The sequence below is a fragment of the Vanessa tameamea genome, chromosome 3, assembly GCF_037043105.1.
Source record: "Vanessa tameamea isolate UH-Manoa-2023 chromosome 3, ilVanTame1 primary haplotype, whole genome shotgun sequence".
NCBI classification, from domain to species: Eukaryota; Metazoa; Arthropoda; class Insecta; order Lepidoptera; family Nymphalidae; genus Vanessa; species Vanessa tameamea.
In genome coordinates, this window is record NC_087311.1 from 14,459,917 (window position 1) to 14,474,978 (window position 15,062).

The window sequence follows — 15,062 nt, forward strand, 5'->3', positions numbered from 1 at the left end:
TTACCATCAATTAGATTACCAGTGTCCTTAAAGGTTGGGGGTAATATTTATTTTTGTAGATTTTTCGTATCATACAACAGTTGGACTACAAGTTTTGACGGCAAAATTTAACAGTAAAATTACTCAAGAAATCGTATAAAATTTACGGTTGCTATGCGTGACAATTGATTTAATATTTTACTCAAAGTTTTTATTTTTATATATAATTTGTGGGTATATCTAGTATATTATAATTATTTCAGTAATTTACTTTGATTCGTATGTAATTTTATTTTCTATACAATTGATATAAAAACCATAAAAAATATATTAGTCAGGTTAAATACATAAAAAGTCGTCTTAAATGGATTGTTTTTGAACGCAACCGAATGAGAAATGTCAATAATATTAGTTTGACAGCAGTTTCTTTTCGTTATCAATAATTATCAGTCTGATTGTGTAGTATCGTGAATAATAGTGCTCGTAATTAAAAGTAAAGTAATAATAATGTTATCATCGATGAGTAAACGATAAACAGCATGTACGATAGCACGTGCGGCGCCGCCGCTACGGGACAATGTGGAAAGTCCCAGCGCGAGGGCGATGGGCCTCCGCCGCGCGAGCCTCCGCCGGCTCCTCTAGAACGGGATTACAGCGGATTCGATATTGTAAAGGCCACACAATATGGGGCTTTTGCTCGTGTAAAAGAACTTGTCGAGGCCGGTTGGGATGTAAATCAACCAGATCACGAAACAGTAACTCTCTTGCACTGGGCTTCTATAAACAATAGGTACGTAGATAAAAATCTTATAATTGTGTATATTATTCTGATCAACTAGACTATTTTTTAATTTATTATTACTCAGATTACTTCTTTAGTTTTATGGTATGGTAGTTTTTCTTAGTTTTATGGTACCTATGTATGTATTACTGCTATTGCTGAAAATTAGGTTAAGAATACATTTGGAATTTTATTTTGACTCAATTGTGAACTATCTCAATTTTTTTCTTATTCAATTAAAAGTTTCAGTTTCATATAATAGAAGTTAACTGTAGTAAAATGTCAATGTGTGTTTCTTCATCTGGTTCGACTGGACAAACATTAGGTGTAAGAATAATGAAAAATAAATCATTGCTATTATCATTTAGGAAATCAACTTGTATATAATTTGAGATGTTAGGTTTTTTAGGTTGTATTTGTTTACATGTTGTACAAATAATGTCTTTGGGTGAAGGCAAGTACAAACCTTCAGGGGGACACATTTGATCGTGACCATTTTTGTTGAAAACAAATAAATGTATTTAGTTATACATAATACAATTGGATTGATGATATTAAACCTCAGATATCTCCCCTCAGGGGAATCTAGTGATGTATACAGAACGATAAACCTTATTTTTTCAAGTAATATCGGCATATCACAGCCTGAACATGATTGTAAAACTGTTTTATTTATATATATATATTTACATATCATCCCTCAATAAGATGTAAGCCAAAACATAAAGATTGTCTGCTGTTTACATTTCATGACATTGTTGTGAAGCCTTTGAGTTCATTAGATTTTTACTATGTATTATATTAAAAACATCAGCCACTATGACTCAGGAAACAATATTTATTTTAAACCTATTTTTTGTAACATAATAATATGTTTGTGAAGTTTTGTTTAGGGGGCAAATTTGTGTGAAATATTGAGATATATTATTATTGAGAACTATGCATTATATCAATTATAATACACCAATAATTATATTGCTAATTTTATTTTTACTGAAATTTTTATTATTCTATTGTATATTTTGGTCATACGCCATACATGATATAATTTATAGAATGATGACTCAACAATTGTAAGCGATCTTTGACTCTTTGTGTAAATTTAAGCTTTCATATGATAAATAGTCAGAATGAGTATTATTCGAAGACGGGAGATCATCGAGTACCTGCTGTCGAAGGGCGCGAAAGTGGACGCGATCGGCGGCGAGCTGCAGTCGACGCCGCTGCACTGGGCCACGCGCCAGGGCCACCTGGAGGCCACGGTGCTGCTGGTGCGCGCGGGCGCCGACGCCTCGCTGCGCGACGCGGAGGGCTGCGCGTGCCTGCACCTGGCGGCGCAGTTCGGCCACACGGCGGTCGTGGCCTACCTGGTGGCGCGCGGCGTGGCGGCCGACGGGCCCGACGCGGGCGGCATGACGCCGCTCATGTGGGCCTGCTGGAAGGTGTCGGCCGTGGACCCGGCGCGCCTGCTGCTCACCCTGGGCGCCTCCACCAACCCCACCGACCGTTCCCACGGCAACACCGCGCTGCACTGGGCCATACTCGCTCGCAACACTACGGCAATCACCACCCTGATCCTCTATGTGAGTCGGGTCTTCGGAACTAGTGTCACATTCGGGAGGACCGGTTCGGATCGGGACGTGGGCCTTCTTGATTTTATGATTTGATACTTTGCAGGGAAACGCCAGCTTAGATGTGCCCAACCTTCGCGGAGTGACGCCCCTCGCGATGTTGCAGAGCAGTGCGGACTCGTTGTGGGTTGGTTCCAAGGTTTCCGACAAAATAAAAGAACATGCTGTGATATCGTCCAAGAAGAATATATTTCGCCGACTGGCGTACGACAAGGTGAGCGGCGTGTCGTTGCTGGCGTTTTAACTTCATGCCTTGAATACAGCTTCATTTCGACTCGACCGACGCGTGTGAATTCCATATCTCGATAATGACGTCTACGTATTTCTTGTTATCTATTATCGTACGAGTTTAGTGTTTCTATTAACATTATCAAAATATAAAGGTATTTTAAGTTATTACTAGATCAATGGTCGAATGATCTAGTTCTAGATACATACTGGGGTCGGCAGGTCGACACCGGCAGGCGAGTAATAGCGACCCGACCAGCGGTAGGAAAGGAAGGAAGAGTTGTTTGAGTTATCCAGTGAATCAGTTCGTAATTTTTTTTTGTGTTTCACTGTACACTATTACATACAAATAGTTACATAACTTGTATCCATTTTCTCCGTTGCAGAAGTTTCGGTGGTGGTGCGTAGTGAGCATCCCCTTCCTAGCGTTCTACATCACGGGGCTGGTGCTGGAGATGGACGCCATGTATCCGATCAAGGCCTTCCTTCTCGTCTGCTTCTACGCGCTCCTCCACTTTCTGACCAACGCGCTCTTCGACGATGACCTCAAGAATATATTTCCTCTGAGCGTGTATCTGGCGACTAAGGTACACCTCCCGTCTGCACGCGAATAAGGCGATAACAGCGAGTCCGATCCGGTAGGAGCCCGCGCCTCGTCACCATCAGAGAGTATTACGCTCGATTGTATATACCTCGTCCGCGTCGCAATATCGAATCGGACATTTCCAATAACATACGAGTAGTTCTAGCTTCTCCGCCTCGTGTCTGTTTACGAATTCTATCCCTCGCGTCTCGGCCCGCGCAGGTGTGGTTCTACATCACGTGGCTGGCGTTCGTGGCGCCCGTGGTGAGCGGCGCGGCCACGGCCGGCTTCCTGCTGTGCTCGCTGGCGCTCTGGTACACCTTCCTGCGCTCGTGGCGCAGCGACCCCGGCGTCATCAGCGCCAGCCGCGCCGACAAGTTCCGCGTGAGTGTCGCCCGCGTCCCCCGCGTCCCCCGCGTCCCCCGCTCACCGTGCCCCCCCCGGCCCGCTCACCGTCACCCCCCGCTGCCCGCAGACCATCATCGAGCTGTCGGAGCGCGGCGGCGCGGGCGGCGGCTTCGAGCCGGCGCGGTTCTGCTCGGCGTGCCTGCTGCGGCGCCCGCTGCGCTCCAAGCACTGCTCCGTGTGCAACCGCTGCGTGGCCAAGTTCGACCACCACTGCCCCTGGGTCGCCAACTGCATCGGTAGGGACCCGACGACGAGACTGACGACTCGGAAGCGCTCGGGCGCCTCCGAGTCGCACTCGCGCCGGACGTGACGATTCGATCTCGACCTGTCTCTCCCCGCGCAGGAGCCAAGAACCACCGCTACTTCGTGGGGTTCCTGGTCAGCCTGGTGGTGATGTGCGCGTGGATGCTGTGGGGGGCGACGCGCTCGTTCACGGCGCGCTGCGGGGCGGCCGCGGGGCCCGGCGCTCCTCTGGCCTGGGCCTCGTGCGACGCGTGGCTGGCCTGGGTGTCGCTCAACGCCGCCTTCCACCTGTTCTGGGTGACGGTGCTGGCGTGCTGCCAGCTGTACCTCGTGGTGTGCCTCGGCATGACGACCAACGAGCAGCTGAACCGCGGGCGCTACCGGCACTTCCAGGCGCGGGGGGGCCGCTCGCCCTTCAGCCGCGGCCCGCTCAACAACCTGGCGGACTTCCTGGGCTGCGGCCTGTGCTGCGCCTCCGTGCGCGCGCGCGACTGGGCCGCGGCCGGCCTGGACGAGCCGGACGGGCCGGACGGGCCGGACGGGCCGGACGCTGACGAGCGGCCCATGCTGTCGCCGCGCCACTTCGTGTGAGCGCCTCGAGTCGTTGGGGAATGGGGAGGGGGGGGGTACTGGGTCGGTATGCTGTAAATTATATTTTTGTAAGTGTGTCCGTGGCGAATGTTGACGAGATGATTCGTTAATTATTATTTTAATCGAATTAGTACAAAACATAAATTTTAAGTAGACCTTCCGTCTGTCGACGTTAATGGTTCCTTCTCTTAGACAAATAAAGAATGAAATGACAGAATGTCGACAATGACGACGAATTTCATACAAGTCGAAGTGTGAGATCACACCTTAGCTATGAAACGCAGGAGGGCCTCGACAGTCGGTCCATAGCGGAGTTGTAAATTAGAAGCATCTGCTTATGGAGGAATCGTTGGGAGGCTGCTGTCGGCGACCGCTCGCAGTGTTGTAATGTTTATTTTGTTATAGTCGATACTTTTACAATTTTGACGCTTTGATATTACTTTAAGATGCGAGAGGACGTCGTGCGTTAATTTAATTATTATTATACTCGACAACAAATAATGTAGTACAGAAAGTCATAATTATACGTTTCACAAGTACCTGTGTGTGCGTGCGTGTGTGCGAGAAGTCGACGCGTCAGTATTAGCACGACTGTTTCACTAAGATTGCTCGATGTAAATACTTTGGAGATGTAATAATATTTTATCACAAATATTTAACTACTTAACTATGTACTAGGTATGCTTCATATCATACTACGGTTTAATACGAACAAAATATTCTAAATGCATATTCCTGTTTTATTAAATTTATACTTCCTAAGCTTAAAGCGAGTGTTCTGGAGTCTAATTTATTCGGCACGAGTCGATGTAACTGTAAAGATTGAGATATTGTGTAACGATATAATACCAAATGCATTTGAATTTAATAAAGAAAACAAAAACCACCAATTGTTTTATTTTGTAATAATTAGTATGAATACGAATGAAGCTGCTCACATAATTGTGATTGTGGTATAGTAGCAAAGATACTACTGCCAATAGGATGAAGAGCTGCGTTGAAGAGTATCCTTAATCCAATGATTTAATCTTTGAGAGGATAATTTATGATGAGGTTTTCTGTAACTAATAAATAAAAGACTATTATTTTGATTAAGTAAAGGTTTCGTTTTATTTACATACTTCTGACAGGACAAGAGGCTAACATTATAGGGACTGGACGAGGGGAAATAAACCTTAATAAAGTTTGTCGGATAATTTCACGGTAATTAGGGAGAGACTTGTGAAGCTGGTGTGGTAATCTGAAAGGAGATATTAATAAATTAGGATTTGGTTCGAATTGTAAAATTTAACTTATTGCCAATTTCTTTATTAAAGGAAACCGAGCTTGATTGTATTCTGTATTCAGTCATCACAGCTGGCGGTGTGGCCGGTAAGGGTGAAATGATGGGCATAATTTTTGCCATCTCTTAGCCCATGAGGCACACAGAACTTCTTGGCGAAGAATATGTTTCAATCGTATCACGATTAGGACCATATGCATATTGCAATGCAGAGTAATAAGTCTTGTACATGGAAAATGTATAAATATACATTCATTTAACTTGACAGATACAACCCAGGATAGTTAGTACATTAACTTACTTTCATCCAACGAAGAGTCTCGACGACGAACTGAGTATGGAACGGCGTTTAGGCCGTGATTTTTCAGCAACTTCTTGTTGTTTACGTTTTCTTCGCATAGTTTAGAGTCGTGCGTCGGCTTCGACCCGGAAATACATAATGACGAGTCCGAGAGAGATTAGACCGAACCGTCAGGTAAAGGGTAAATGTAAAATAAAAAACAAAAGTACCTTCTAAAAATCCGTGCAAGGCTGATACATGGGAACGTATCTACAATATGTTAAAAGTAAATCGCAAAGAATGAACTCCTCCAAAAATTCATATTTTCCCTCTGAAAAATATGCTTCTTTCTTACTTATTCCCTTTTACAATAATCTCCTTGCGATTTTTTTTCCATAGTAACTCTATAGTTGTTCTAACATCTCCAATCTCGTTTCTAAATACTGAAATTTAATTATTTCTTCTGCAGTTTTCTTAAAATTTCTCTTAGCTTTCACTAAATTGTCGAACAAGTCATCTTGTAAGTTTATTTGTTACTACAATGGATGCATCCATTAATTCTTGTTGTGATAACATATATACTCACACATTGTAATACTCTTAAGTTCCAAAATGACAGTTTATTAACTTTACACATCCAATAGGGCCCTGCCAGCGTCAACGGCTGAGGCACTTTGATGAAATGAAAATGTTCTAGATAGGCGGAACTGGAAGTATAGATGCTGTATTTGGCAAAGGAAAAAGGAAGCTTTTCATGTGTTTTCAATGATTTTATGATTCAAGTTTTATCATTTAAAGGTGCAAGCATATCGCTAGAAAAAAGAATGCGAGCTTACTTCTTAAGATCTCCATCCATTGCTTTATTTTAGATATTTATTTTAAATAAAAAAATAAAATGGTATTTGAGTAATACTACTTAGACTTTTTTACATAGTATGCTATAGTATATATAGGCGCTCGGCTGTGCTGCCTTCTGGTTTCAATGTATGTAACAAATAAAACAAAACTATCCATGGGCGCTCGCCGTGCTGCCATCTGTTTTCAATATATGTAACAAATCAAAATAAAACTGTATCTGTACAGCGACATCTATCAGCTAATTTGGCACTTAATCAAAGTCAAAGTCAAAAATCTTTATTCAATATAAAAGTGTTTAATACACTTGCTCATTGATAGTCAAAAATCTATCACCGGTTCGGAATTTAAAACCTCGGACCTGAGAAGAATCGGCGAAAGAAACTCAGCGAGATATTTTTTTTTCCATTTTGCATGTACAAAAATAATTATATTTTAGTTATTTGAAACAGAGTGGAAGCGATCATTTCATTCCCAAGGTGTGCAGTCAACTAAAAAGTCTTTAGTGTTGTAATATCCTTTAGCACACAAACGCTCTTTAACGATTCTTTTGAATTTTATAATTGAATAATTTTGAACGTTTTCTGGGATCCTGTTATAAAAACGTATACATTGCTCTAAAAAAGAGCTACTAACCCTGTGTAATCGGGTACTTGGAGTAACAAGTTTATTCTTGTTCCTAGTATTAATAGAATGTACGTCACAATTTCTGGGAAAATCATTTATGTTTTTGCATACATACATAACATTATCAAAAACAAATTGAGAAGCGACAGTCATTATTTTAATTTCTTTAAATTTACCTCTTAATGAATCTTTTGGGCCCAGGTTATAAATTGCACGAAAAGCCCTCTTCTGCAGTACAAAAATGGTGTTAATGTCAGCTGCATTACCCCAGAGTAGGATGCTATACGACATTATACTGTGGAAATAACTGAAATACACAAGGCGAGCCGTATCCACATCAGTCAAAAATCTAATTTTTTTTACCGCATAGGCTGCAGAGCTGAGTCTATTCGCCAATTTATTTATATGGGGGCCCCATTGGAGCTTAGAGTCTATTTTCATACCAAGGAACTCTGTTGATTCTAAAACATCTAATGCTTCCCCGTTTAAAAGTACACTCGTTTTGACACATCATACATTGGGAGTAGTGAATTTAATACATTTTGTCTTTTTACTATTTAACATTAAATTATTAACACTAAACCAATTCACTGTTTCGGAGAGAGCAGTGTTCACATCGTCATATATTGAACGTCTTTTTATTTTAAAAATTAAAGAAGTATTATCAGCAAACAATACTATCTCGAGTTTATCACCTAGGAGATGTGGCAGGTCATTTATATAAAAAAAGGAAGAGAAATGGTCCAAGAATTGATTCGTGAGGGACCCCCACAGTAACTGGAGACCCGGGAGATCTCTTTCCATTAACATCAACCCTCTGAATCCGATTGCTTAGATACGAAATCAGAAGACTGAGTGCAGTGTCCCTAATTCCATAATGACATAGCTTCCTGACCAAAGTTTCGTGTTGCACACAATCAAAGGCCTTAGATAAATTACAAAATATCCCTAAGGCATCCTGTGACTCCTCCCAAGCCTTGTAAATATTTTTAATGAGCTCAACACCAGCGTCAGTTGTCACAATTATACAGAAAATATTATTAACTACATTTAGGAATAAAGTAAGTAAAATGTAGAATAATAAATTGTAATTCATATTTTAGAATAAATCCTAGATAATATTTAGTTATATTTCTTATTTTGGAATGTAGAATGTATCAAGTAAGTCATTATCATTTGTTTTGTACCTATGGCGTTAAGCCTATGATTTCCGGACAGATTTATTATAATAAGTAACGAAATAAATAAATTAAGATTTAATAGAAGTTTTGGCTATGGCTATTATTAACTAATACTGTTTAAATAATTTAGAAATATAAATATGATCTATTTTTGTCATAAAATTTGTTATAATAATTTTGAAATATAAATATGATTTATTTTTGTCAAGAAATGTGTAAATTTGATTTGTCCGGTATATTTTTAATATAGATAGTGATAAATAATTAAGCTAATTACAATATAATTCGATTCTTAATTAAGATCAAAAATAATTATACAGGGTTATTGGTAATTCGACGTATTCCCGTTAGGAGGTAATAGGGGTGACTATTTGCGATATTTTTAAGCCCCATATGCATTATGCAAAAGTGAACCGTTTTTGAGTTATCACGTTTTTTAGATTTTTTCAAAATAAGTCAAAATTGCAACTTCGGAAATTTATTTAAAAAAAATTATCGATTAAAATCTATTTTTTTCTTTTGATTTATAAAAACGATTAAACACTGGATATTTTTAAATATTTAAACAATAATTATCGTTCTAAATTAAAAAATGCGAGACGAGATATTTTGTATTATCATTTTAATCCTGTGCACGTTATTTACGAAGAGGATGCTGAAAGAAGACTGGCTTTCTGTAGATTCATGCTTAATTAGGATTTAGAAGATGCATCTTTTTTGAAAAAAACCTCTGGACCGACGAATTCAAATTTGATCAAGATGTTATTACTAACTACCACAATAAACATTATTGGAGTGAAAAAGTGGACAAAAATCCTAATAAAAAGAGGCCAAATGGGTCACAACGCCGTTTTTCGGTCAATGTCTGGATGGCAATAATTGACGACAATTTAATCGGACCATATTTTTTACCAAGCAATCTAAATACTTACGAAGATTTTTTGGCAAATAAAATGTTTGGCCTCCTCGAAGACGTACCTTTGGCTACTAGGCAAAATATGATATACCAGCAAGACGGATGTCCAGAAAATATTGGTATCAATGCTAGGCGATGGCTTGATAACTATTTTCCTAATCGTTGGATAAGGCGAAGGGGACCCATCCCGTGGCCTGCGAGGCTGTACCGAGCTTCCATCGCTTATATAATCACCTCACTACCAATCACGTTACTCACAATAATAAACAGAAAAGTTAAAGTACCCTCTTATTTAATATAAATGTTATCAAAACAATTCAAAAATAACTTAAATTAAAATATGATTATTACATAATTGATTAAAACATACAATACATAGTGTAAGCCTTGTTTGTAATTGTCTAATTATTTATTTATTTCTTACTTAATCTGACAAACGCTTCAAATACAATGTGGAATAATTTGTCTAGTTCGGTAGTTTAGTCACAACTTAGAAAAAGAATGCGACTTTGCGTTCGCAATAGGGGAAGTCACTTCGAGCAAGAACTAGGCTAAATTAAAAAATATCTTAATTGTAACTTAGCTACTGAACTGTTTATGTATCTAAATTTAATTTTAAATTTGTATTAAGTAAGTTAAGTAAATAAGTAAGTTTTTTTACATTGGTTATTATTTTAAATCAATTTTGTGGGAATTTTTAAGAACGACCTTTAGTACGAATTCGGTCATGTACATTTTCGGAAAGCTAATTTACTTGGGGTCCCCGCTGCATGTCTTATTTTTTTTTTCCATCCATCCAAACATATTATACAAATATATAATCAATAAATAGAAAGGTAAATCTAAAATTGTGTAAAACTTAACGTAAGAAAAGCTAACTATACTCTATTCCAATGGGAATAGGAAAGAAGGTAAATAAACAACTTTGACCTTGAATTGACATGATATTTGAATTACACTAGTGAGGAGAAAATTATTGAGTAAATGAGTAATTAATGCTAAGGAACGATATATTTTATTGGGTTTACGTAATTTTATGTTATATTTTAAATAAATTTTATATAGATAGCAGTTAAGGTACATATTCAAATTTTTAGGTAGCAGTATTTTTAGTCTTGGGTCGTTAGTTTTGATTTGGATCGTGGTAATTCGCAAATAGCCTTATTAACTTATAAAGAGGTAGATATTTTCAGTGATAAGTCATAGAAACACAGTCACAATTTAACTCATATGCTACTCATATATCATATGGGAATATAAATAATAACATAAACATAACATGGACTTATATGGGAATATAATAGATTTTTATTCCCTTGTGGCGTCCCAACACATTTATTTGTTTTAATAAATATAAATGTATAATTTTTTTATATATATATCATTTTTATAATTGCACAATTATTATACTCAACAAACAAACAAAGTTCCAGCCGTGCGACAATAATTTTTTATATTAGTTACATACGTAAGCGATCGTACGATCGCGCGCCTCGCTCATTCGCCGCCGCTGCCCTCCTACCCGGCAGCTAGCAGTCAACGGCAACGACGCGCGCGGAGGCTTAGTGGGATCTCGATCTCGACGCGCATTGCTTTGCTCCATTTTATGCTTTGCACTCACTTACGTCTTAGTTACGATCGTTGCTTGTTTCTTTTTGTTTGTTTGCTCGTGCTATTATCCTATTGACTATATCTTCTGTGTATGTAGACTCATTGTGCTGTGCTATATTTATAAGTGTGAACAATAAACTGTTGACTGTTCATTGTTTTTTTGTTGTACTAAAGACTATTAACCGCGCACATACAACTACACCCTCATTAATAAAAATAAATTTTCAAGACATATGACGTATTGTATTAATACTAAGGTTTTGAATTAATAAAATTTTATATATCTTTCAAAGTAAATCTTAATTTATCTTATATCTAAAATGTTTATGCCCTTGAAATATCTCTTGTATAATTTTCAAAAATATAAATTAAGTGTTGCTTTGCATCAAACTGATCTATATTTTGAGAATGTTTTATTTATTTAAAATGAATTAATTCTTTGACAAAAAATTTAATTCCTTTTTTTTTTTTTTGTCTATACCTTACTATATAAAATAATAAAATTTTTATCGAACATTACGTAACTTTCTACATTTGTTTTTTTTTTACAAATATTTAATATCCATATTATAACCAATTCAATAAATATATATTAAAAAAATAAATAAAATAAAAAATAAATGTATCTTAAATCTAAAATAATATATCTTTATCCATTGATACGGATCTATATTTGTTCATTATCCATTCGTTTAGGGAACATCTTAGTGAGGCCTCCATTTTAATTGTTCGTTCGTTTAAAAAATGGCGTTTTGAATGTCGGCAAAATTTTCGTTACTTTGGAAATAAAATTGAAGTGGATATCCGCATTTAAGTGAAATTCAACTCAAGTTAAGTTCACGACAGTAAATATTCGAGGTAGGTAGGTAGGTAGGTAGGTAGGTAGGTAGGTAGGTAGGTAGGTAGGTAGGTAGGTAGGTAGGTAGGTAGGTAGGTAGGTAGGTAGGTAGGTAGGTAGGTAGGTAGGTAGGTAGGTAGGTAGGTAGGTAGGTAGGTAGGTAGGTAGGTAGGTAGGTAGGTAGGTAGGTAGGTAGGTAGGTAGGTAGGTAGGTAGGTAGGTAGGTAGGTAGGTAGGTAGGTAGGTAGGTAGGTAGGTAGGTAGGTAGGTAGGTAGGTAGGTAGGTAGGTAGGTAGGTAGGTAGGTAGGTAGGTAGGTAGGTAGGTAGGTAGGTAGGTAGGTAGGTAGGTAGGTAGGTAGGTAGGTAGGTAGGTAGGTAGGTAGGTAGGTAGGTAGGTAGGTAGGTAGGTAGGTAGGTAGGTAGGTAGGTAGGTAGGTAGGTAGGTAGGTAGGTAGGTAGGTAGGTTAGGTTAGGTTAGGTTAGGTTAGGTTAGGTTAGGTTAGGTTAGGTTAGGTTAGGTTAGGTTAGGTTAGGTTAGGTTAGGTTAGGTTGGGGTACATGTCAGTCGCCTCCTCGTGGCGTACCCTGGGCAACGGTGTCGACGACTTTTTCGTCGGCAACGGCTAAGACTGACGCGGAGGGATGTCGCGGGGCTGCTCGTGGTGCGTCTCTGTTTGAGCAGAGTGGACCTTGTGAGTGGCTTCGTGACAATTTGGGGGGTTTTATATTTTATATTTTGTTGGTTTTGTTAAGTTTTTGTTGTATATACAATTCTTTTGTTTTGTTTATTTGGTGTTAATAGTATGTTCATGGAGGATTGGTCTTCGGGATCTTTTGAGTCACCGGAGACCTGAGGAGGAAACTCGTAATCCTTCTCCGAGGTGTCGTGGACATGTCTCGCGACTTCGTGTTGGACCGAGGGTCTTGCCTTAACTGGCCGGACCACGAGGAAGAAAACCTCTATAAAAATTACCCCGAATCCCAAGTGGCGACGCAGCGCGAGGGGATGCATGGCTGATGGGAAGTTCAGTCGCAACTGCGATCCCCGTCAGGGTACCAGCCGACACCCTTGACGAGTTACGCTAGGCTTATCCAGGTGCAGGGGGCACCACCTGGACGGACCTTCACTTCCCCCATACTCGTGGGATTTTATATGGAAGTTCAAAAATCAAAAACTCACAACGGACAACGAAGTGCTAAACGATTGGAAACTGACGATATGGCGGTGGAGGTGGGCGCCCCGATGGCGCGCGCTGAAACCTTTTACCCTGGCGTGAAAAAAGGACTTGCTGCCCGACCTGTTCTACTCTCTGAGTCGGACTCGTCGGTCTGCAGCGTACGGACGGCGGAATCACCGGGTTCGGCTAGTGAATTTTGTGATCGGCGAAGAGGTGAAAAACGAACTCATGCTGGTGGTAGTTGCTTGGGCTCTGACAGCGACGCGAGCCCTGCTGCACAGCAGGGCGACGACCTGAAATCAATAAATAGGTGGCTGAAACCCGCCAGCAAGAGAGGGCGGGGCCAGCAGCTCACCCATGGAAAATACGTTGGCCTGGAGAAGGCACAGATGGAGTCCAGAAGTGTGCAGTCGGCGAAGGACCGTCTTCAAGCAGAAGATGCGTTGGCAGCCTACAATGAGGCGGCCAAATTAAAAATTGAAGAGAGAGCAGCTCGTTTAAGAATTCGTAATACTGAGGGTACTTCGGAAGGCGCACCGAAGACGTCTGCCACTTTGGATGCAGCCGTCCAGGAGGCTTTAGGAGTGGTGCTTCAGGTTGCCGACAAATCGGGCAACCTGAAGGGAACTTTCATTCGGGCCCTGAGGACTGCTGCGGATACTATAAAAGGTGCGGTGGCAGATCTCAGGGCGATGACCATGTCGGAGGAAGTGGCTCGACTGGAAGCGGCCAACGCGCAGCTTTCGGGCCAGTTGGTCGAGCTGCGCCGCGAAGTGGCCCAGATGCGTCGGCAACCGGTGCTGGCAGACACAAATGTTCAGCGTGTTGTGGAGGAGGCTTTGCGTTCAAACCGGGAGCAATTCGGCAACATGCTGAACGCTCGGATGGAGGGCATCGAGCGCCGCCTTCTTCCGGAGCCTCGGCTGCGGCCTCCGTTGGCTGCTGACCGCAACGCGCCGCGGGCTGCTGCTGTGGCTGAAGAGACTGTCGAAAATGTGGGTGCTCCAACTGCATCAGTATCTGTTGTTCCTTTGGCTAACAGAAAAAAGGTGAAACGGACAAAACGACCAACTCTGGCTGCCCAAGAAGCGGCAGCTAGAAGAATTCCGGAGATAACTACAGCGGATCAAGGTACTTCTAAGGCGTCCTGGAGTGCCGTTGTTCGAAAAACAGCAAAGAACAAACCGGCTAAGAAGACAACCATGAATTCAACGATGGAGAAGAAGGCCCCTCGCAAGAGGAAGCTCCGCCCTCCTCGCACCGCGGTGGTCACAATCACCATAAGGCGTAGCGCTGAAGAAAACGGAATGACATACGAGCAGGTCCTGGCTCAGGCAAAGAGCAGCATAAGATTACATGAAATAGGCCTGACATCTATTCGGTTTCGGATGGCGGCCACGGGAGCGCGGATGCTCGAAATACCGCCGGGCACCAGTGAACCAGAGAAGGCGGCAGATGCCCTGGCGGACAGGCTCCGCGAGATCTTCAGCCCGGACGATGTCCAGGTTAACCGTCCGACTAAGTGTGTTGAAATAAGGGTCATGGACTTGGACGACTCTGTTTCAGCAGAGGAGGTTGTGGCAGCGGTCGCTGAGGAGGGAGGATGCTCGGCAGGAGCGATTAAGCCGGGTACGATTATTCGGCGCTCGAGTGGCTCTGGTTCCCTCTGGCTTAGCTGTCCTGTGGCGGCTGCTAAAAAAGTGGTGGAGGTTGGTCGCGTGAAGGTGGGATGGGTCTCGGCGCGAGTGATGCTACTCGAGCCCAGGCCTTTACGTTGCTATAAGTGCTTCGAGGGGGGTCATGTAGGGGCCAAATGCGACAGAGGTGTTGACCGCAGCCGCCTGTGCTT

General features: G+C 41.3%; 1 protein-coding gene across 1 annotated transcript; it reads left to right on the top strand.

The window, feature by feature from the left end:
* Nucleotides 1-386: 386 nt before the first annotated feature.
* Nucleotides 387-5,330, top strand: Hip14 (Huntingtin-interacting protein 14). The gene is made up of 7 exons (XM_026636029.2): nucleotides 387-769; nucleotides 1,908-2,343; nucleotides 2,438-2,605; nucleotides 3,006-3,206; nucleotides 3,425-3,586; nucleotides 3,678-3,846; nucleotides 3,954-5,330. Exons 1-7 carry the CDS (start codon nucleotides 519-521, stop codon nucleotides 4,442-4,444), a joined length of 1,878 nt encoding a protein of 625 aa, XP_026491814.1. The 5' UTR covers nucleotides 387-518; the 3' UTR covers nucleotides 4,445-5,330.
* The last annotated feature ends 9,732 nt before the right edge of the window (nucleotides 5,331-15,062 follow it).

Bases quoted from the DNA above. Each gene is read 5' to 3' on its own strand.
- Hip14 (XM_026636029.2), top strand. From the start codon at position 519: ATGTACGATAGCACGTGCGGCGCCGCCGCTACGGGACAATGTGGAAAG. The intron at 770-1,907 runs GTACGTAGATAA...TATTATTCGAAG, and splicing joins TGGGCTTCTATAAACAATAG to ACGGGAGATCATCGAGTACC. The intron at 2,344-2,437 runs GTGAGTCGGGTC...GATACTTTGCAG, and splicing joins TCACCACCCTGATCCTCTAT to GGAAACGCCAGCTTAGATGT.